General features: G+C 51.0%; 1 protein-coding gene across 3 annotated transcripts in view; it reads right to left on the bottom strand.

Annotated features, from left to right (window-relative positions):
* RAB3GAP1 (RAB3 GTPase activating protein catalytic subunit 1) overlaps nt 1-24,207 on the bottom strand; it is a 170,911-nt gene that overhangs the window by 51,878 nt on the left and 94,826 nt on the right. For all 3 annotated transcript variants that reach the window (XR_010786308.1, XM_066575141.1, XM_066575142.1), the window contains 2 exons: nt 1,742-1,810; nt 725-798 (listed from right to left, as the gene is read on the bottom strand). Coding sequence is in view for 2 of the 3 variants with exons in the window: in XM_066575141.1 (XP_066431238.1) it covers nt 725-798; nt 1,742-1,810 (143 nt within the window). In the remaining variant the exon portion in view is untranslated. The remainder of the gene's footprint in view (nt 1-724; nt 799-1,741; nt 1,811-24,207) is intronic.

Below are 24,207 nucleotides of genomic sequence, written 5' to 3'. Positions count from 1 at the left end.
GTCAGATACTATATATGCTATAAATACCCCAGATACCACAAATGTCAGATACTGCATATGCTATAAATAGCCCAGATACCACAGATGTCAGATACTGCATATGCTATAAATACCCCAGATACGACAAATGTCAAATACTGCATATGCTCTAAATACCCCAGATACCACAAATGTCAGATACTACAAAGACTACAGATGCCACACATGTCTTATCAGTGATTTGTATTGTACCATTTAGAATGCCTTGGTTCGATGTGAAAGCGCTCCAGCGATCATCCCTGGTCGCCCCGTGGCAGGAGATTTCGAATCAAAGACCGGAGCTTCATTTATAAGTATTGCAGCTATTAGAGGGTACTTATCAGAAAATGACCTTTTGTATAAATCAACGTTTTTATGTTAATCTTTTTTAAAGAAATGTCTTTCTTTTTCAATGGCATGATTCATATTTTAACCTACTCCTAAAAGCGTGTAGTTCTCACACTATTCACAATATGCACAGCTCACCTCCTCCCCTTCCCAGCTCACAGAGCATGCCTACAACACCCCCTCACAGACGTCACTGGGTCAGATCCTGGTGATATTGTGAAAAGCCGATGAAGCTGCTGTAAAACAGGTCTTTAAATGCTGTTAACTGCGGCTCAGACAAGATGGCCGCCCATAGCCTTTCTCCTGCTGTTTAGCAAATATACGCAGGAACTATTCTACCCGACATACGAGGACTTACCCAGCATGCACTGAGGATTATCGGCTTTTCTAACCCGTACCGACCACTGCGGTGCTTGGAGTGGATCCAAATCCCTGGAAATCAAAGCAAAACAGAAACAGTTCTAAAACATAGCAAAAGAAAAGCTGGACGTCAGAGAAAGGCTTACTGCAGCGCGGGTCGGGCAAAACCCAGTCCATAGAGGGGTACTCCCTCCTTAGCCAGTGGTCACAGCGTCCGATGACCCCCATCCTGTCTAGAGCCATTCATTCTGCGCCTGGACGCAGGGGCCATTTAGGTGAGGCAGGATCAGTTAGCATGCATTTATAGGCCGCGGCACCTAAGGGGTTAAACGGCCAGGACAGGCGTTCCCTCAGTTCCAGCCAGCGCCTCTGAACAGCACGGGCCTGAACCGCACGGGCCTGAACCGCACGGGCCGCCACAACATTCCTCACATTTATCAAGATCTTTGCTTGCAGTCACTGAAAATCTGGCCTGGTCACGTTATGCACAGATTGTTACAGAAAACAACGCTGCATATAGACGGCAGCGAACCGTGCGCCGCGAGTGTCACATGACCAGGACCGAGCGGAACAAGAAAGATCCCCAGGTGTAAGATGGGCCACATTGGCTGGGGCTGGCCGCCTGGGGTCCGCAGGTCAGCTGGTCATTGGGCCAGTGCACTCAGGCACTGAGCGGATTTCTGCAGGAAGTGGACAGCGCCTGTCCCATTGCAATGGCCAAGCTTGGTACTACAGGCAACATTCTGATTTACTATAATGCCTGTAATTGCAAGTCTGACCGCAGTGGGAACGGCGCTGCCTGCTTCCTGCAGAAATCAGCTCAGTGCAAAAGAACAGCGGCCCTGTGACCGACTGAACCGCGAGGATCCTGGTTCGAGGCGCCCTGCCAACCTGCTATTGATTACCTTTCTGGCGGACAGGCCCTTAATAGTTTCCAGCCAGACCACCCCTTTAAGTTAGTGGCACAGAACACGGATCAGGCTCATATTAGGAAGGTTCGATAGATTTTACTTACGAGTAGACGTCGTTGTCCACTATGATGCCTTCAGTCAGGTTGGGCCAAGTGGTGGCCAAGTGCAGTTCACTAGGAGACAAGTAGGGGTGCAGTTAGGATGACCCAGAAACACCGGGACAGCGTCATGATATAGCGTTCACGCACAACAGACACTACGACGCCACAGATCGCGGGTCGGGGATAAAGGTCCCATGTGTGCCACATTATAACTAAAAGGTGTCTGTGACTTATAAGCCTACGCTGGTCATGTGTTATGGCATGCATCACGGGACCTCGCTGACCCCGGACGAAAGGAGAAGACCACCGGTCCACAGCGGCTTAGGGGGAGCGTTGTGCAAGGTGAGTAGAGAAATGTTTTTTATTTAAACTAGTAGGAAAGGGGCAGAAAACGCAGAAAACGCAGCATTACCACCTAAGGGGGTAAAACAACCGGCCTTTTATTCTACATAGTAACATAGTAACATAGTATGTACGGCCGAATGAAGACAATGTCCATCCAGTCCAGCCTGTCTATCCTCCTGTGTTGTTGATCCAGAGGAAGGCAAAAAACCCCAAGAGGCGGAGCCAATTAGCCCTTTTGGGGAAAAAATTCCTTCCCGACTCCCTAATGGCAATCAGACTGTTCCCTGGACCAACCCCTGATAGTTCCTACCTGCCTGTATACCCGGATTGACACTTAACCTAAGATTTATATCCTGTAATATCCTTCTTCTCCAGAAAGACATCAAGTCCCCTTTTAAACTCCTCTATGGATTTTGCCATCACCACTTCCTCAGGCAGAGAGTTCCACAGTCTCACTGCTCTTACAGTAAAGAATCCCCTTCTATGTTGGTGATGAAACCTACTTTCCTCTAATCGTAGCGGATGCCCTCTCGTTACCGTCGCTGTCCTGGGTATAAACAGATCATGGAGAGATCCTTGTATCGTCCCCTCATGGATTTATACAGAGTTATTTGGTCGCCCCTTAGCCGTCTTTTTTCTGGGGTGAATAATCCCAGTTTTGGTGCATCTCTGGGTATTCCAGTCCCGTCATTCCATGTATTAATTTAGTTGCCCTTCTTTGTACCCCTCCAGCACTGTAACATCTTTCCTGAGCCCCGGTGACCAGAACTGTACGCGGTATTCCATGTGAGGCCTGACAAGTGCCTTATATAGTGGGAGGATAATGTTCTCGTCCCTCGCCCCTATACCTCTTTTAATGCTCCACAAGACTGTATTAGCTTTTGCAGCAGCTGACTGGCATTGGTTACTCCAGTTTAGTCTATAGTCCACTAATACCCCCAGATCCTTTTCCATATCACTTTTCCCTAGTGGTACCCCATTTAGTGTATATTGGTGACATCCGTTCCTCCTGCCCATGTGCATAGTCTTACATTTATCCACATTGACCTCCATCCCCCCCCCCCCCCCCCAAGCCCCCGGCTTATCCAGGTCCGTTTGTAGCCGCACATTGTCCTCCGTTGTATTGATTATATTGTATAATTTTGTGTCATCTGCAAATATTGATATTTTACTGTGCAGCCCCTCTATCAGGTCATTGATAAATATGTTGAACAGAGTGGGGCCCAATACTGAACCCTGTGGCACCCCGCTAGCGACTGTGGTCCAATCAGAGTACGAACCATTTATTACCCCCTCTGCTTTCTATCATTGAGCCAATTTTTTACCCACTTACACACGTTTTCGCCCAGTCCAAGCTGCCTCATTTTGTATATTAGCCTATTATGCGGCACGGTGTCAAAGGCTTTAGAGAAGTCCAGATATACGAGATCAATAGACTCTCCCAGGTCCAGCCTAGAGCTTACTTCATCGTAGAAGCTGATCAGATTTGTCTGACATGATCGACCCTTCATGAATCCATGCTGGTGAGGAGTTATTCCCTTATTCTCCTTGAGGTACTCATCGATGGCGTCTCTCAGAATCCCCTCGAAAATTTTTCCCGTGACTTACTGGCCTGTAGTTACCAGGCTCACTTTTGCTCCCTTTTTTGTAAATTGGAACCACGTTGGCAATACGCCAGTCCAATTGTACTACACCGGTCTTGATAGTGTCCAGAAATATTAGGTATAGCGGCCTAGCTATCTCGTCACTTAGTTCCCTTAGTATCCTTGGGTGTAATCCATCTGGGCCCGGCGATTTATCAATTTTAGTCTTCTTTAGTCGCTTCCGCACCTCCTCCTGCGTTAGGTATGACATATTTTGTGATGGGTTCATTTTATTTCCCTGCATCTCGTTTGTGAATACACTTGAGAAGAAACTATTTAGTAGATTTGCTTTCCCTCCGTCATCATCAATGATTTCTCCTGCATTATTTTTTAAAGGGCCAGCGCTCTCCCTGCAAATCCTTTTGCTGTTAATATAGTTGAAAAATAGTTTCAGGTTGTTTTTGCTCTCTTTTGCGATCCGTCTTTCTGCTTCCTCCTTGGCAGTTTTGATCGTATCTTTGCATATTTTGCTTTTTTCCCTGTATGATTTTAGCGCTTCTTCGCTACCTTGTTGCTTTAGTAGTTTGAACGCTTTTTTTTTCCGTTTATTGCCCCCCTTACAGTCTTGTCGAGCCACATTGGTTTCCTTTTAATTGAGTTTCTTTTATTTTTAAAATTCTACCAGGACAGAAGCGGTGAGCTCATCTATTAGGAGTGCAGAATAGGCGACATTATCATTTACGGGTACAGAAATGTCGGCCCTATTAATTATGAGGCAGCACTAATTGGGTGGGGCCCAAGTACCATCCGGGGCATCATGGATTGTGTAGCGGGGTGGAAAACATAGGGAGGGTGATGGAAAAGCAAGGAGCTAAAGATTGCTGTGTGTCAAGTTCTTCAGAGCCAAGTTGTGTCCGGGAGAAGTCATTGTGACGGTCAGGGTACAGATAGAGAAGAAAAGGGAGAGAAAACGGCATGAATCAGAGATGACGCCACCTGTGAGCACTGGAGGAGACTGCACTGCAATCCATGTCACGATGTAGAGCTGGAGGTAATATTAATATGAAGGGGGCACTAGAGAGCAATATTACCGTGCTGAGCCAAAAAAGACATTGCTTCACAGAATATGGGCGTGGCCTAAAGATTAGTCAGGACGCTTGCGTTGGGGGCATTATAATCAACTACTCCATACTGTGGGCAGCCTTAATCTGGCCCAGGCCAACTAGACGAGCGCCGAAGGACTGATGCTCATCAAATGGCAGTTATGTAGAAGGACTACATCGGCGCCTGAGGAGGGGTGTAATCTGGAGTAGTATGGGGGGGGTTTCTGATCCAACCTCAGGATAGGCCATCCATATCCCATCAGTGGGGCCCAATGCTTGGGCGTCGGCAGGCCAGAGGCGTTATGTTCATCAGCCGCTCCGTACCCTTCAAGAGCCGCTATACCGGGTGCCAACACTATACAACGTACGGTGCCGTCTCACTGAGCGTTGGGGACACCAAGTAACGGACCCCAGTGACCTACTACTGATAACCCATCCTCATCAGTAGCTCAGTCCCAGAAAACCCCTTTAGGTCCTTGAGTTTGGTATATTAGCAAAGGGTGCGTTTTCTAATGTCAGCTATAATGAAATAAAGGGGTTGCCCATGGCGGGCATCATCCTGTGGCCACATATCAGTGGTGGTCCGGCTGCTGGGACCACCCAGCTGCAAGCAAGACGGCCGTCTGTTCCGGTAAAACGCAATTGCTTCCAGCTTCAGTCTATTCCTTCACCTGTCATCGTGCGGCGCGCTCACCTGGAGACGGCAGCATTGACCGCTTGCGCCGGGTCATCTCATCCTCTGAGTGGACAATGATGAATGTGTCCATAAAAGGGTTAAACTATGCCCATCTACCGCATGACTGCACCAAGCTACCCTCCCCCGCAGCTGATACCTACCCACAGTGATCTGAAGCCCCATACAGGCATCTAATCCACCTGCCCGATATCTTCCTATCACATGGCTATCCGCCCATCCATGACAGCAGCTACCAGCAGAGGGCAGCATCACGCCAAGGCATAAGAACCTCTTTACCCCAAGATCACTAGCCTCTCCCGAACCGCCGCACTGTCACTTTGAGGAGAAATATTAAAGCAAGCATCAAAGATGATGTCAAGCGTCCCCCCTAGAAGTAGTGGGTGACCAGGGTCTCACGCCGCCACTGCTGGCCAACGCACGGCACAAGGCAGCCAGGAAGGTTCATGTAATAAACGCCCTTTCGTATAAGTTACCTTTTCACTAATAAGTACGATAAATAAAATATTGAAGTTCAATCGTGTTCGTGTGCGAGACTGAGCGGTGGTAACAATGTAACGGAGTGCAGCCGAGAGCTCCGGAAGCCACGCCCACCGTAAATATATAGGGAGCGCTAAGCCTTCATCACGAGAGACAAAGGGCCACAACCCGCCAGATCCCCAACAGGGAGAAGCGCAGACTCAACACTGCCACCGGTCGCTTCAGGAACCTCATTAATAATGGAAGAAGGGTCATTAAGCTGCAGAACCCGGCATGCAGTTCCATCTCAGGCAGATATGTAAACAATGAGCGTTGGGACGATACAAGGAGCTCTGCCAGGATCGGTTTATACCCAGGACTGTGACGGTAACAAGAGGACATCAGCTACGTCTAGAAGAAAGCAGGTTTCATCACCAACACAGAAGGGGGTTCTTTACTGTAAGAGCAGTGAGACTGTGGAACTCTCTGCCTGAGGACGTGGTGATGGCAAAATCCATAGAGGAGTGTAAGAGGGACTAGATGTCTTTCTATGATATTACAGGATATAGACAGTAGGTGACCAGTGGGGTTGGTGATCCGGGTCTTACAGTCAGGTAGGTACTATCAGAGGTTGGTCCAGGGATTATTCTGACTGCCATTTTTCCCCACAAATGGGTTAAATTAGCTTCTTTCCCAGTGGGTATTTTTTACCTTCCTCTGGATCAACAAGGGGGTGGAAAAAGGCTGAACTGGATAGACTCCCTGCAGCCCAACATACCGAGTTACTACCCTGTTCCCCTGAAAATAAGACAGTGTCTTATATTAATTTTTGCTCCAAAAGACTTCCCTTTTTACATGTAGAGCTGCCTGGACACTATTCAAATTGCTAATATTGCAAGCATTCTCAAATAGCATGAAAAATCATGATAGGTCTTATTTTTGGGGAAACAGGGTATGTGGGGTGATTAGATGAACGGTCTTGTCACTGGAGGCCCTAAAAGTAGTTCCCCCTCAGCCTATAAGAGGCTCTCGGAGGCTCCTTGTGTGTAGTGGCCTCTTCTTCCACTTGTGTAGAGCTTGTTGGCCACAAGACGTCTCTACGACGCAGAGAAGAGATTTCCCCCCGTTACCAGAGGGGGGCGCATTATTGGGATGTGAAAAGCTGGATGGTCGTATCGATGAATTGTCCCCACCGGCCGTTCTGACCAGACTGGTAGGAGGTGCTGGGACCAGTGGATGGGGGCACACAAGGTGACCGGGCTCAGGACGCCCCCTACAGACCACCAGTAGAGGGGACTGGCTGACCAGACTGTTAGGGGGTGTTGGGACCAGTGAGCTATACAAGATAAGTAATGTATGTACACAGTGACTCCACCAGCAGAATAGTGAGTGCAGCTCTGGGGTATAATACAGGATGTAACTCAGGGTCAGTACAGGATAAGTAATGTATGTACACAGTGACTCCACCAGCAGAATAGTGAGTGCAGCTCTGGAGTATAATACAGGATGTAACTCAGGATCAGTACAGGATAAGTAATGTATGTACACAGTGACTCCACCAGCAGAATAGTGAGTGCAGCTTCTGGAGTTGGGTGTGTGCTGGTGAAGCTCTGCAACTTCCAGGGTGTGGTCAGAGAAGGAGGGTTTGCTGAATTTGGATCCCAGAGAAGGTGCACTTTTCTGGGCTTTGTTGGATATGGAGTCCCGCACCTCCTCTCCCCGGGGCCACTCGGGGGGAGGGAGGGAAGTGAAGGCATTGCTGGCATCAGCAATGCCGAAAGAAAGTTTGCCACTGGTGCCGGAGAAGCCAGCAGCACGCAGGAAAACAGGAGCTTCTGCTGGAGGTAAGAAGAGACTTGGACCTGGTCGTGGCTGCAGCAGCGTGGCACCATTTGTCAGCACGGCGGCTTCTGATAGCGCAGGGAGTGAGATTGTGACCCGCAGCCAGACCCGCAGGAGAGCAGGTGAGCCGCAGACCCTGGCAAGTATGGGTAAGTGGAGCGAAAGAAAGAAGGAGGAATCAGTGATTGAGCTGGCCTCCAGGCTGGCTAAGAGTATTAATGACTATAACTTTGCTGGAAAAATGTTGGTCATGCAAAAAGGGAAGGTGCGCGATGCCAAGCTGGTCATGGAGCAAAATGCTTCTAAGGACAGAAAGGCAGAAGCCAGAAGGGCAATAAAGAAATGCAAGGACTGCATTAGAATGTGGGAAGCGGTGAGGGAGAAAATACTGGAGGAGAGCGGTCCCTTTAAGGAAAAAATAATAAATGATGACCGGTTTGTAAAGATGGCGGCAAGGTGCAGTGGCCAGGAGCAAAGCGAGTCAAGCAATGATGAAGCCTCAGATGAGGAATTGTTTGAGGATGTGCAGGAGACCCTGGAGGAGCAGCCCGTATGCTCACAAGAGCTAGTACCAACACCCAGTGGCACTACAAGTTCCAGGGAGCTGTTGCCTGAGGAAATTGGACTGCCATCTACCTCAGGGGAATCAGAGGTGGAGGGAAACGCAGGAAGGCTACAAGTGCAGAAGACCCCACAGCCAGAAGCCTCTCTGCATATTGGGGGCTTCATGTTTGGCAATGAGATGCCGGAGGAGGATGTAGAGATAAAGAAAAAGAAAAAGAAACCTGTTAAGCTGCAGGAAAAGCTTGTGTTTGTCAAAGTTCCCGTGAGGACTGATCTGGCTGCAAAGTCGGATCAGAGTTCTGACCCCAAAAACCCCCCTGGCTCGGACTCTGTGGTGGGCCTGGAGCAGGGAGTTGGGGAGAAAAGGGCCCAGCTGGTCAGACCCCCTGTCCCTGTGTTAGTTGGTAACAGGAGCAAGGAGGTCAGTAAGAAAGGCGCAGTAAAGGCCAGTACAGATGCAGGTCGCGGTAACAGCAAGGAGGGTGGCAGCGGTGCCACTAATGCAGCAAGTGCTGCCTGTGATGCGGAGGGGGCTGCGGACCTAAAATCAGGGGTCTCCCATAATCTGGGAGTAAGTCAGGCCGGATCCCGCGCCTCCAGTGATGTGGAGGCAAAAAAGAAAAAAGGAAAAAGTAAAAACACAAGCAAAAGTCCGGAGGCTTTACCATCTACCTCCGGAGAGGCCAGGACCCATGGACCACATGATCCGAGGATAAAAGTGGTAGATCCGGGTATGGATGTGCGAGAGCGTGTGGTGGATGTGAGGGACAACGCCGAGAGTAAACAATTCTCTGCAGGTTCTGGGCCTTCGGGCACCTCGGGCCCCCCTGGCAGCCGGGGATCTAGAGGCCCAGGGGATAAGGTGGATAGGCCGGGGGGGTCACAGGTTCCAGTCGCCCCTCCAGCGGCGACAACAACTGGCAGGAGTTATGCCAGTGTCGCCGCTGGAGGGGAGGGGTCCTCCTTGTCTCCAGGCTCTAGGGAGGGCGCTTTGCAACAGCGTCTCCTGGAGGCTTTACGGAAGGGGGAGAGTACAATCACAGTTGGAGGAAGAGAGGTGGATCTATCTCTCTGGAAAGAGAGACATGGCTTGGGTGCCTTCCGAGAGCAAAGGGGGGAGACCGTATGGTCCCTACCGACACCCGGGCAGGACGCAGGTCGTAGGAATGTGGTCCGTCTTCGTTGGAGAGGCAATGATACATGCCCTCCGAGGGCAAGGGTAGTGGAGCTTCTGCTGAAGATGGGCTTCAGGGCAGTTGACATCTTTGCCCTGATCCATCCTTACGGCACGTCTGAGTTTGACATCAGCTTCGTTCGCCCAGAGGGCTTAGAAATCTTCTGGGGGAATTACGAGCTGGTGAAAAACGAGCCCGGCTGGCGAGACTTTGCCATCCAGGTGGTGTCTCGCCAGAACGGTATCAAGAAGGTGACCGTTTTGACTCGTAATGAGTCACTTTCTTGCTTTGACATCATGACGTGGCTCAGTAGGTACGGAGAGGTGACGGAGATGCCCCAAAAGAACAGGGATGAGCACGGCATATGGTCTGGGGCCTGGACGTTTATGGTCAAGTTGAAGCGTTTAGGAAACTCAGTGGCTCACATACCATCTGCAGCCTTCCTCGGCAGGGATCGTATCTTGGCCTTTTACCAGGGGCAGCCGAAGCTCTGCCACAGGTGCGGCGACCCCTCACACTTGAGCGCCGCTTGTAAGACCTTGAAGTGCGCTCTGTGTGGGGGTCTGGGTCATCTAGCCGCCTCCTGTGCGGAGATTAGGTGTAACCTGTGTGGTGACCTCGGTCACCCGTTTAGTCGCTGCCCACGTTCCTTTGCCAATGCGGTCTCAGCACCTACTGATGGGGGTCATGATGTGGCCTCTGGGGGTGAGGGGACCAGCAGAGGTGGAGGAGCTCAGGAGCCAGTGAAGAACCGCCAAAAGACGCCTGCGGAGCAGAGGCGTCAGGAGAAACGCAGACGGAGCAGGGAGCTGACAGGAGCGCCCACAGCAGGTGGGTCGATGGTGGCCCCTGTTCCAGAAGCAAATCTCGCGGCTGAGGCTTTGAGGGACAGCGATTTAGATGAAGAGGACAGGAGGATCCAGAGGGAGGAGACCAACTCTGCAGATTCCTCCCACTGTGAAAGTGTGGATGAGGAAGGCAAGAGGTGGCTAGAGAAACGGCGTAAGCTAGGTGCCACGAGGAGGAAACGAAGGGGGGATTCAAGATCTTCTCCCACCCCGGGCCAAGTACTGGAAGGAAAAGCCTGCTCACCTCCAGTTGGACTCTCCAATAGGTTCCGAGCCCTCCAAGACATCTCTTCCTCCTCTTCTGAGGGGGAGGCGGAGGGCAAGGTCCCTAGGGCAAAGGAAGGGTCAACAGGGGGCGCTGAGTCTCCACCTCGTGAAGGCATAGTTCCTTCCGGGGTGGAGGCTACTCTGGAGCCTGGAAACAAGGACGACGGGGTCGGGGGATCCCCTGCTATGGACACAACTGTGTCCAAAAAAAGAGGTAAGGGGCTTTCCTCTGACCCCGAGGAAGCGGGTGTGAGGAAGAAAGCCATCTAATTTAATCACTCATGATGGCGGCACCCACTTCGCTGACTCTGGCATCAATTAACGTTGCCAGCATTAAGTCTGATACGGCTAGATTTGCGGCCTTTGATTTTCTCGGCCGCGTTGAAGCCGACATTTTATTTTTGCAGGAGACCAGGCTGTCTGACTTGGCAGCCGTACATAAGGCAAAAAGGGAGTGGAGGTCAGGCCCTTCCTACTGGTCTCTTGCGGCCGAGCCGTATAGCGGAGTGGCGGTTCTTTTTACCGCAGCGGTTGAATGCCGACGAGTTATTGAATTAGAAATGGGAAGGTGCCTGATCTTAGATGTCCTCATGAAGGGACAAGAATTGAGACTTGTCAACATCTACGGTCCCCAGTCAAAAAAGGACAGGAAGAGTCTCTTTATGAGGATCAAGCCCTACCTTTTTACCAGCCGCCAAGTTGTCTTTGGAGGTGACTTTAATGCAGTCACAAGAGCCCGCGATAGGGGAGGCTCTGGAGACAGGCGGTTGACTTTTGACAGCGTCGCACTTAATAGCATAGCTAGCGAGGCTCGCCTGGTGGATGTCCACATCCGGCACACCCCAGGCCACGAGGGGTTCACCTATTATAGAGGTCAGAGCAGGTCTAGAATAGACAGGTTTTATTTGAAGGAGGAAGCCATCTCTTCACCAGTGTCCGTTGTTGAGGTGGAATTCTCCGACCACTGTCTAATATTGTTTTCTCTGAATGTTGCAGAGACCCCCCGGATGGGCAGAGGTTTTTGGAGACTGAATTCATCACTCCTGGAGGAAGCAGAGATAAGACAGTCCTTTGAGGATTTTCTGCAGAGCCAGGTACCATTACTGGATCTCTGTAGCAGTAAGTCAGAGTGGTGGGAGATGTTCAAAAGGAGGGCGGCGAGGTTCTTCCGAGAGCTCTCCAACCTCAGATGCCTGGACAGGTACCGCCTGTACAACGGCCTGAGGAGGAAACTCGAACATCTCGTTTCGACTGGAGGTAGCCGCGAGGAGATCTCCAGAGTGAAATCTTTGCTCAAGAAGTGCCAGTATGACAGACACGCATCCTTGGTTTTTGAGAGGGATTTCGGGAAGTACCGCTCGCCCGACCCTTACAGAAACTGTAGGATGTCAGTGAATAGTAAAGTGGTCACTGGACTGATCGATAGTACAGGATCCCTGAATCGATCCAGATCAGGGATTTTGGAGGTCGTCAGATCCTACTACTCGCAACTCTTGGGAAAGAGGGATCTAGATTCGGAAGTAATGTCGGCTTTCCTGGCTGAAACTGTCCCTGAGCCGGGGGTAGACACCTCTCTTGATGTTTTGACAGGAGAGATCAGAATAGAGGAAGTTAAACTGGCGATTGATGGGCTCCGGCTCAAAAAATCGCCAGGACCGGACGGACTAACATCCGAGTATTATAAGACCTTCAAGGACCTCTTGAGTCCCCTCTTGACGGAGGTATTAAATGAGTGTCTTTCCTCGGGCACTCTGCCAAAGTCAATGAGGAGGTCAGCTTTGATCCTTCTGTCAAAGGGTAAAGACTCGAGCCGTATTGAGAACTGGCGTCCCATAGCACTTCTCAATACGGACAGGAAGGTTCTGGCAAAAGTGCTGTTTAATCGGTTGGTCAAGTTTGCACCCCGGCTCCTCTCGGGCGCCCAGCATTGCTCTGTTCCAGGCCGTAGCACCTTTAGCGCTGTTCTTGGTGTCCGGGAGGCAGTGGAGCAGGGTAGGGCTGGTCACTGGGAGGGGTACTTGCTGTCCTTGGACCAGGCCAAAGCGTTTGATCGGGTTAACCACGAGTACCTCTGGTCAGTCCTTCTGAGATACGGCCTGCCAGTGGGGTTTGTTGATTGGCTGCGAACATTGTATGCAGGGGCTGAGACTTTCCCGCTGGTGAACGGTTGGCTTGGCCGCCCTTTTAAGGTGGGGTCCGGTGTCCGTCAGGGCTGTCCTCTAAGTCCCCTGTTGTATGTGTTTGCGATAGATCCCTTCCTTAGGAGGGTTGATTGTGGACCTATAGCAGGGGTCGGGATGGACCGGGTGGTGCCGGAGGCTACCCTGAGGGCAGTGGCATACGCTGATGATGTCACGCTCTTCGTATCCTCAAGGGAGGAGGCGGAGTTTGTGTTGTCAGAGGTGGATGGCTACTCAGAGGCATCTGGGTCCAGGGTCAACTGGGATAAGTGCGAAAGTCTCTGGTTAGGAAGGGGGGATCCTGTGTTTGATCTCCCGGACACTCTTCCGGTGCCCCAGACTTCAGCAAAAGTTCTTGGCATCAAATTTGGCCAGGGGGATTACCCCATGCAAAATTGGGTAGACAGGCTGGACGGTGCCACTCACAAGGTCAATCAGTGGAAGGGTTGGTCTTTAACCCTTCGGGAAAGAGTTAGCTTGATCAAAACATACCTGCTCCCTTTATTCATCTACCTGGGCAGCGTATGCATTTTGCCAGAGCCTCTCTGGACCCGGGTCTACAACCTGTTCTTCCTAATGTTGTGGGGGAACAGGTTGAACCTGATCAGGAGAGATGTTACATACCGCACGAGGAGACTAGGGGGGTTGTCTATGGTCAACCCCGTGGTGTTTCTTGTAGACACCTTTTTTAAGATCAACATAGGCAACCTCTGGCAAGAGAGGGCTCCTCCGTGGGTCTACTCCTGCCGGGGATGGTTTCGGCCCTTCTTCCAGGAATGGGAGACAGGAGGGCGAGTGAAGGACCTTCGCACGCAGCACGGACATCTCCCGGCTTACGCTACCTTGGTTCTGAAGGTGATACGCCGGTGGGGTCTGGGGATGTGGGAGATCAGGACTCTGACGAGGAGGCTCCTCGACGAAAGAGTCCTGTTGACCCATTTCCAGAAGCCCCTGGCGCTCAAGGACTGCCCAAGTCGGGACCTGGAGGGAGGGTTACGTTTACTGAATTCAACCCGGGTCCCCTTGAAGTTTTGGGACTTGGCTTGGCGCTGCTTTCACGGGAGACTGTATGTAAGGGGTAACTTGAAGAGCAGGCCTCTGATTGACAGGGGTTGCCCCCGTCAGGAGTGCAGCGACGTGCTGGAAAGCATGGAGCATTTCCTGCTTCAGTGCCCCTTTAATACAGAGGTATACCAACGGGTAGGGGTCTCCATAGGCTGGCATCAGCTGGCACACCTCTCCTATGCGGAGTGGGCTTATGGAGCCTTCAGAGGCCTTGGTGGCAGGGACCGCTGCACTTTATTTCTAGTTAGCCTAGTGGTCAGGTTCCACATCTGGAGTGCACGGTGCCTGATTTCGACGGAACTGAAAGTCCTCCCCGTGGACACGGTATGTAGGAACATCCTGGGTGACCTGGTGAAGGTGCGTTCTTTGGAGTATGAGAGGCTGGGCACATCTAAAGCTTCTCTCCTATGGAGAGGGCTTGTATTTCGTTAGGGACAGTCTTTTCTTAATCTTCTAGGGGCAGAGTAGGGAGAGAATAGGGACAGGATAGGGAGAGAGGAGGGATAGCGCAGGGACAGTTTTCCATGAAGGGTCAGACTGAGGGGCAGACTAAGGACAGTCTAGGGCAAATTAGGGAGAGAATAGGGAGACCTTTTTAAATTCAAGGGATAGAACATTGTGATGTCTGTGCCCGGCTTATCACCTCCAATCCCGGTGGGGGGCTGTGAGTGCACCATGAAGCTTTTTGTTTTGGTATGGGCAAAATGGAATGAAGTAGGGCTGCAGGAGAGCCGACCTTAGGCTTTCGGGTTATGTATATAGTATATATTATGTATGTTGGTTGGAGTGTATTATGCTTTTGTATATATTGTATATTGTATATATTCACGTTCTGGGTGGTAGGTAGGTTGGGTGGGGAGTTGGGGGGAGAGGGATTCACGCCTCGAGCCGTAGCCTGGCACGTCCCGAACATTGAACTCTGGGCACGGACTGGTGGAGCGGGCATGGCCCCCAGGCTGCGGCAGGCACAGTGCGCTATTTCCTAAAAAAAAAAAAAAAAAACCCTGGTGTGGCTTGGCACATCCTGAACTAAGAACTCTGGGCATGGACTGGTGGAGCAGGCTTGGCCCCCAAGCTGCACTGGGGACCCAAAAAAAAAAAAAAAAAAAAAAAAAAAAAAAAAAACCAAGCATATTTTTAGTTAGTTTTATGCCAGTTGGCTCGGTCTTTCTGTTTGAATTTGCTTATTTACGTTGCTATTTCAGTTATTTATGCTGTTTATGTTATTGCTTCCATTTGTGTTGTGTGGGTGCAGTGCGGTACGGCTGGACCTGGAGTTATAGTTTACAGGGTTTATGTAGTTATAGTTTCCTTAGTTTTATATTTTAGGTATATAGTTGTATATTGTGTTATATGTAGAGTGTGTATGTGTGTGGGTGTGTACGGCGGGGAGGAAACCCGGATATGGACATTTTACTTTGTTTATGGATCACGGACTGTGGGGGAAGGGCCTTATATTGCTTTATATGGTTATGATTGTTACAGTTTGTCTTTGTTGTGTTTTTTACTTTTATAATAAAAGATATACAGGATGTAACCCAGGATCAGTACAGGATAAGTAATGTATGTACACAGTGTCTCCACCAGCAGAATAGTGACTGCAGCTCTGGAGTATAATACAGGATGTAACTCAGGAGCAGTACAGGATAAGTAATGTATGTACACAGTGACTCCACCAGCAGAATAGTGACTGCAGCTCTGGAGTATAATACAGGATGTAACTCAGGAGCAGTACAGGATAAGTAATGTATGTACACAGTGTCTCCACCAGCAGAATAGTGAGTGCAGCTCTGGAGTATAATACAGGATGTTACTCAGGAGCAGTACAGGATAAGTAATGTATGTACACAGTGTCTCCACCAGCAGAATAGTGAGTGCAGCTCTGGGGTATAATACAGGATGTAACTCAGGGTCAGTACAGGATAAGTAATGTATGTACACAGTGACTCCACCAGCAGAATAGTGAGTGCAGCTCTGGAGTATAATACAGGATGTAACTCAGGAGCAGTACAGGATAAGTAATGTATGTACACAGTGTCTCCACCAGCAGAATAGTGAGTGCAGCTCTGGGGTATAATACAGGATGTAACTCAGGAGTAGTGCAGGATAAGTAATATATGTACACAGTGACCCCACCAGCAGAATAGTGAGTGCAGCTCTGCAGTATAATACAGGATGTAACTCAGGATCAGTACAGGATAAGTAATGTATGTACACAGTGACTCCACCAGCAGAATAGTGAGTGCAGCTCTGCAGTATAATACAGGATTTAACTCAGGATCAGTACAGGATAAGTAATGTATGTACACAGTGACTCCAGCAGCAGAATAGTGAGTGCAGCTCTGCAGTATAATACAGGATGTAACTCAGGATCAGTACAGGATAAGTAATGTATGTACAGTGACTCCACCAGCAGAATAGTGAGTGCATCTCAGGAGTAGGTTGTGTCTTGGAGAGCTCTGCTGGAACCAGGGTGTGGTCAGGAGTCCCAGGTGAAGATCTAGCTGGGATCCCAGGAAGAGTGCACTCTCTTGGGTGCGTGCTTGTTATGGAGTCCCGCACCTCCTCCCTCCGATCTCGGTCGGAGGGAGGGAGGGCAGTGATGGCGGCGGCATCAGCGACAGCAACATCTTCGCTACAGGTGCCAGAGAAACCAGCGATGCCAGCAGCGAAGAGGAGGCTTGGATCTACAAGCAACATGGTGAGGAGAGCGGGTTCTGGTCGTGGCTGCAGTAACACGGCCCCGGTTGACAGAGCGGCCACAATGGACGTCGCAGCAGGTGAGGTTGTGACCCGCAGTCAGGCCCGCAGGATAAAATGTGAGCCACAGACAGAGGCAAAACTGTTTAAATGGAGTGATAGACGGGAGGAGGAATCTATAATAGACATGGCCTCCAGGTTGGCAAAATACATGCAGGATTACCAGACTGCAGGAAAGATGATGGTCCTGCAGAAGGGAAAACTGTAATCTGCTAGGATGATGAAGGAGCAGAAGAAGTCCAAGGAGGACAAAGCAGTGGCCAGGAGGGCAATAAGAGACTGCAAAGACTGTATTAAAATGTGGCAGGAAGTCAGAGAGAAGATCTTAGAGGAGAGCGGCCCCTTTAAGGAGAAACTGATGAATGACGATCGGTTTGCAAAAATGGCGGCAGGGCGCAGTGGCCACGCGCAAACTGACACATCAGGTGATGGGGAGAGTTCGGATGAAGAGCAGTATGAGGATGTGCAGGAGAGTTTGGGGGAGCAGCCTGTGTGCTCTGGTGAGCAATCACTAACCCAGAGCAGCACCACAAGTGCCAGAAGTCTCCAGCCTGAGGAGGTAGAACTGCCACCGACATCAGAGGAGTCTGAGGTGGAGGGGAAAAGGATTACAGGAGCGCTACAAGTGCAGAAGACCCCACAGCTGGAAGCCCCTCCAGATATGGGGGGCTTCATGTTTGGCAATGATTTGCCAGAAAAGGACTCTATAGTTCATAAAAGAAGGCAACAGAAGAAACCAGAGAAGGTGCAGGAGAGGCTGGTTTTTGTGTCGGTTTCTGAGAGCACTGGTCCAGCTGAAAAGTCGGATCAGGGCTCTGACCCCGAGAACCCCCCTAACTCAGGCTCTGAGGTGGGCCGGGAGCGGGGCGTTGGGAAGAAAAGGGCCGAGCTGGTCAGACCCCCTGTCCCTGTGTTAGGTGGTAATGGGGACATAGAGGTCAGGAAGAAAGGAGCAGAAAAGGCCAGTACAGCTGGAGGGGACCAAGGCGACAGAAAGGAGAGTGGCAGTGGTGCCACAGGCATGGAGAGAGGCAGCGGTGCTACAAGCAACATTGCAAGTGGGGCCTGTGATGCAGAGGGGGCTCCTGACCAAGCAGGATCTCAGGCTTCCAGCGATGCGGAGGCCAAAAAGAAAAAAGGGAAAAACAAGAAAAAGAATAAAAACAAAACTGATGAGGTGCTCCCATCTACCTCTGGAAAGGCCAAGACCCAAAGTCCAGATCCAGCTAAAGGAGTGAATGTGAGAGAGAATGCTGGTGATGGGAGAGAGGATGCTGGGGGTGCTGGTTGTACCTCTGCTGTTGCTGTGTCTGCGGGCATCTCAGGTACATCTGGCAACAGTGATACCACATAAGTGGATGCTGGTTTGGGTGGAGGTTCAAAGGATATTACTGCAGTAAGGCAAGAGGGGTTACAGGTTCCAGTCGCCCCTTCAGCGGCGACAACACCTGGTAGGAGTTATGCCAGTGTCGCCGCTGGAGGGAGTGGGTCCTCCTTGTCTCCAGGCTCTAGAGAGGGCGTTTTGCAACAGCGTCTCCTGGAGGCTTTACGGAAGGGGGAGAGTACAATCACAGTTGGAGGAAGAGAGGTGGATGTATCTCTCTGGAAAGAGAGACATGGCTTGGGTGCCTTCCGAGAGCAAAGGGGGGAGACCGTATGGTCCCTACCGACACCCGGGCAGAACGCAGGTCGTAGGAATGTGGTCCGTCTTCGTTGGAGAGGCAATGATACATGCCCCCCCAGGGCAAGGGTAGTGGAGCTTCTGCTGAAGATGGGCTTCAGGGCAGTTGATATCTTTGCCCTGATCCATCCTTACGGCACGTCTGAGTTTGACATCAGCTTCGTTCGCCCAGAGGGCCTAGAAATCTTCTGGGGGAATTACGAGCTGGTGAAAAACGAGCCCGGTTGGCGAGACTTTGCCATCCAGGTGGTGTCTCGCCAGAACGGTATCAAGAAGGTGACCGTTTTGACTCGTAACGAGTCACTTTCTTGCTTTGACATCATGACGTGGCTCAGTAGGTATGGAGAGGTGACGGAGATGCCCAGAAAGAACAGGGATGAGCACGGCATATGGTCCGGGGCCTGGAGGTTCATGGTCAAGCTGAAGCGTTCAGGTAACTCAGTGGCACACATACCATCTGCAGCCTTCCTCGGCAGGGATCGTATCTTGGCCTTTTACCAGGGGCAGCCGAAGCTCTGCCACAGGTGCGGCGACCCCTCACACTTGAGCGCCGCTTGTAAGACCTTGAAGTGCGCTCTGTGTGGGGGTCTGGGTCATCTAGCCGCCTTCTGTGCGGAGATTAGGTGTAACCTGTGTGGTGGCCTCGGTCACCCATTTAGTCGCTGTCCACGCTCCTTTGCCAATGCGGTCTCAGCACCTACGGATGGGGGTCATGATGTGGCCTCCGGGGGTGAGGGGACCAGCAGAGGTGGAGGAGCTCAGGAGCCAGGGAAGAACCGTCAAAAGACGCCTGCGGAGCAGAGGCGTCAGGAGAAACGCAGACGGAGCAGGGAGCTGACAGGAGCGCCCACAGCAGGTGGGTCGATGGTGGCCCCTGTTTCAGAAGCAAATCTCGCGGCTGAGGCTTTGAGGGACAGCGATTTAGATGAGGAGGACAGGAGGATCCAGAGGGAGGAGACCAACTCTGCAGATTCCTCCCACTGTGAAAGTGTGGATGGGGAAGGCAAGAGGTGGCAAAAGAAACCGCGTAAGCTAGGTGCCACGAGGAGGAAACGAAGGGGGGATTCAAGATCTTCTCCCACCCCGGACCAAGTACTGGAAGGAAAAGCCTGCTCACCTCCAGTTGGACTCTCCAATAGGTTCCGAGCCCTCCGAGACATCTCTTCCTCCTCTTCTGAGGGGGAGGCGGAGGGCAAGGTTCCTAGGGCAAAGGAAGAGTCACAGGGGGCGCTGAGTCTCCACCTCGTGAAGGCATAGTTCCTTCTGGGGTGGAGGCTACTCTAGAACCTGGAAACAAGGACGACGGGGTCAGGGGATCCCCTGCTATGGACACATCTGTGTCCCAAAAAAAGAGGCAAGGGGCTTTCCTCTGACACCGAAGAAGCGGGTGTGAGGAAGAAAGCCATCTAATTTAATCACTCATGATGGCGGCACCCACTCCGCTGACTTTGGCATCAATTAACGTTGCCAGCATTAAGTCAGATACTGCTAGATTTGCGGCCTTTGATTTTCTCGGCCGCGTTGAAGCCGACATTTTATTTTTGCAGGAGACCAGGCTGTCTGATTTGGCAGCCATACATAAGGCAAAAAGGGAGTGGAGGTCAGGCCCTTCCTACTGGTCTCTTGCGGCCGAGCCGTATAGCGGGGTGGCGGTCCTTTTTACCGCAGCGGTTGAATGCCGACGAGTTATTGAATTAGAAATGGGAAGGTGCCTGATCTTAGATGTCGTCATGAAGGGACAAGGATTAAGACTTGTCAACATCTACGGTCCCCAGTCAAAAAAGGACAGGAAGAGTCTCTTTATGAGGATCAAGCCCTACCTTTTACCAGCCGCCAAGTTGTCTTTGGAGGTGACTTTAATGCAGTCACAAGAGCCCGCGATAGGGGAGGCTCTGGAGACAGGCGGTTGACTTTTGACAGCGTCGCACTTAATAGCATAGCTAGCGAGGCTCGTCTGGTGGATGTCCACATCCGGCACACCCCAGGCCACGAGGGATTCACCTCTTATAGAGGTCAGAGCAGGTCTAGAATAGACAGGTTTTATTTGAAGGAGGAAGCCATCTCTTCACCAGTGTCCGTTGTTGGGGTGGAATTCTCCGACCACTGTCTAATATTGTTTTCTCTGAATGTTACAGAGACCCCCCGGATGGGCAGAGGTTTGTGGAGACTGAATTCTTCCCTCCTGGAGGAAGCAGAGATATGACAGTCCTTTGAGGATTTTCTGCAGAGCCAGGTACCATTACTGGATCTCTGTAGCAGTAAGTCAGAGTGGTGGGAGATGTTCAAGAGGAGGGCGGCGAGGTTCTTCCGAGAGCTCTCCAACCTCAGATGCCTGGACAGGTACCGCCTGTACAACGGCCTGAGGAGGAAACTCGAACATCTCGTTTCGACTGGAGGTAGCCGCGAGGAGATCTCCAGAGTGAAATCTTTGCTCAAGAAATGCCAGTACGATAGACACGCATCCTTGGTTTTTGAGAGGGATTTCGGGAAGTACCGCTCGCCCGACCCTTACAGAAACTGTAGGATGTCAGTGAATAGTAAAGTGGTCACTGGACTGATCGATAGTACAGGATCCCTGAATCGATCCAGATCAGGGATTTTGGAGGTCATCAGATCCTACTACTCACAACTCTTGGAAAAGAGGGATCTAGATTCAGAAGTGATGTCGGCTTTCCTGGCTGAAACTGTCCCTGAGCCAGGGGTAGACACCTCTCTTGATGTTTTGACAGGAGAGATCAGAATAGAGGAAGTTAAACTGGCGATTGATGGGCTCCGGCTCAAAAAAAAAAATCGCCAGGACCGGATGGACTAACATCCGAGTATTATAAGACCTTCAAGGACCTCTTGAGTCCCCTCTTGACGGAGGTATTAAATGAGTGTCTTTCCTCGGGCACTCTGCCAAAGTCAATGAGGAGGTCAGCTTTGATCCTTCTGTCAAAGGGTAAAGACTCGAGCCGTATTGAGAACTGGCGTCCCATAGCGCTTCTCAATGCGGACAGGAAGGTTCTGGCAAAAGTGCTGTTTAATCGGTTGGTCAAGTTTGCACCCCGGCTCCTCTCGGGGGCCCAGCATTGCTCTGTTCCAGGCCGTAGCACCTTTAGCGCTGTTCTTGGTGTCCGGGAGGCAGTGGAGCAGGGTAGGGCTGGTCACTGGGAGGGGTACTTGCTGTCCTTGGATCAGGCCAAAGCGTTTGATCGGGTTAATCACGAGTACCTCTGGTCTGTCCTTCTGAGATACGGCCTGCCAGTGGGGTTTGTTGATTGGCTGCGAACATTGTATGCAGGGGCTGAGACTTTCCCGCTGGTGAACGGTTGGCTTGGCCGCCCTTTTGAGGTGGGATCCGGTGTCCGTCAGGGCTGTCCTCTAAGTCCCCTGTTGTATGTGTTTGCGATAGATCCCTTCCTTAGAAGGGTTGATCGTGGACCTATAGCAGGGGTCGGGATGGACCGGGCGGTGCCGGAGGCTACCCTGAGGGCAGTGGCATACGCCGATGATGTCACGCTCTTCGTATCCTCAAGGGAGGAGGCGGAGTTTGTGGTGTCGGAGGTGGATGGCTACTCAGAGGCATCTGGGCCCAGGGTCAACTGGGATAAGTGCGAAAGTCTCTGGTTAGGAAGGGGGGGATCCTGTGTTTGATCTCCCGGACACTCTTCGGGTGCCCCAGACTTCAGCAAAAGTTCTTGGCATCAAATTTGGCCAGGGGGATTACCCCATGCAAAATTGGGTCGACAGGCTGGATGGTGCCACTCAGAAGGTAAACCAGTGGAAGGGTTGGTCTTTGACCCTTCGGGAAAGAGTTAGCCTGATCAAAACATACCTGCTCCCTTTATTCATCTACCTGGGCAGCGTATGCATTTTGCCAAAGCCTCTCTGGACCCGGGTCTACAACCTGTTCTTCCTAATGTTGTGGGGGAACAGGTTGAACCTGATCAGGAGAGATGTTACATACCGCACGAGGAGACTAGGGCGGTTGTCTATGGTCAACCCCGTGGTGTTTCTTGTAGACACCTTTTTTAAGATCAACATAGGCAACCACTGGCAAGAGAGGGCTTCTCCGTGGGTCTACTCCTGCTGGGGATGGTTTCAGCCCTTCTTGCAGGAATGGGAGACAGGAGGGCGAGTGAAGGACCTTCGCACGCAGCACGGATATCTCCCGGCTTACGCTACCTTGGTCCTGAAGGTGATACGCCGGTGGGGTCTAGGGATGTGGGAGATCAGGACTCTGACGAGGAGGCTCCTCGACGAAAGAGTCCTGTTGACCCATTTCCAGAAGCCCCTGGCGCTCAAGGACTGCCCAAGTCGGGACCTGGAGGGAGGGTTACGTTTACTGAATTCAACCCGGGTCCCCGTGAAGTTTTGGGACTTGGCTTGGCGCTATTTTCACGGGAGACTGTATGTAAGGGGTAACTTGAAGAGCAGGCCTCTGATTGACAGGGGTTGCCCCCGTCAGGAGTGCAGCGACGTGCTGGAAAGCATGGAGCATTTCCTGCTTCAGTGCCCCTTTAATACAGAGGTAGGGTAGGGGTCTTCATAGGCTGGCCTCAGCTGGCACACCTCTCCTATGCGGAGTGGGCTTATGGAGCCTTCAGAGGTCTTGGTGGCAGGGACCGCTGCACTTTATTTCTAGTTAGCCTAGTGGTCAGGTTCCACATCTGGAGTGCACGGTGTTTAATCTCGACGGAACTGAAAGTCCTCCCCGTGGATACGGTATGTAGGAACATCCTGGGTGACCTGGTGAAGGTGCGTTCTGTGGAGTATGAGAGGCTGGGCACATCTAAGGCTTCTCTCCTATGGAGAGGGCTTGTATTTCGTTAGGGACAGTCTTTTCTTAATTTTCTAGGGGCAGAGTAGGGAGAGAGGAGGGACAGGATAGGGAGAGAGGAGGGATAGGGCAGGGACAGTTTTCCATGAAGGGTCAGACTGAGGGGCAGACTAAGGACAGTCTAGGGCAAATTAGGGGAAGAATAGGGAGACCTTTTTTTTAAATTCAAGGGATAGTACATTGTGATGTCTGTGCCCGGCTTATCACCTCCAATCCCGGTGGGGGGCTGTGAGGGCACCATGAACCCTTTTGTTTTGATTTGGGCAAAATGGAATGAAGTAGGGCTGCAGGAGAGCCGACCTTAGGCTTTCGGGTTATGTATATAGTATATATTATGTATGTTGGTTATTGGAGTGTATTATGGATTTGTATATATTGTATATATTCACATTTTGGGTGGTAGGTAGGTTGGGTGGGGAGTTGGGGGGAGTGGGATTCACGCCTTGAGCCGTAGCCTGGCACGTCCCGAACATTGAACTCTGGGCACGGACTGGTGGAGCGGGCATGGCCCCCAGGCTGCGGCGGGCACAGTGTGGTATTTATTAATAAAAAACCCTGGTGTGGCTTGGCACGTCCTTAACTAAGAACTCTGGGCACGGACTGTTGGAGCAGGCTTGGCCCCCAAGCTGCACTGGGGACCCAAAAAAAAAAGCATATTTTTAGTTAGTTTTTATGCCAGTTAGGCTCGGTCTTTCTGTTTGAATTTGGTTATTTATGTTGCTATTTCAGTTATTTATGCTGTTTATGTTATTGTGTGTATGTGTGTGGGTGTGTACGGCGGGGAGGAAACCCGGATATGGACATTTATTTTGTTTATGGATCACGGACTGTGGGGGAAGGGCCTTATATTGCTTTATATGGTTATTCTTATTGGTACAGTTTGTCTTTGTTCTGTTTTTTACTTTTATAATAAAACATCTACAGGATGTAACTGTATACAGGATAAGTAATGTATGTACACAGTGACTCCACCAGCAGAATAGTGAGTGTAGCTCTGGGGTATAATACAGGATGTAACTCAGGGTCAGTACAGGATAAGTAATGTATGTACACAGTGACTCCACCAGCAGAATAGTGAGTG

The sequence above is a fragment of the Eleutherodactylus coqui genome, chromosome 8 (assembly GCF_035609145.1).
Source record: "Eleutherodactylus coqui strain aEleCoq1 chromosome 8, aEleCoq1.hap1, whole genome shotgun sequence".
Classification (NCBI taxonomy): Eukaryota; Metazoa; Chordata; class Amphibia; order Anura; family Eleutherodactylidae; genus Eleutherodactylus; species Eleutherodactylus coqui.
The sequence above is the reverse complement of the archived record's forward strand: the minus strand, read 5'-3'. Positions and strand labels throughout refer to the sequence as shown.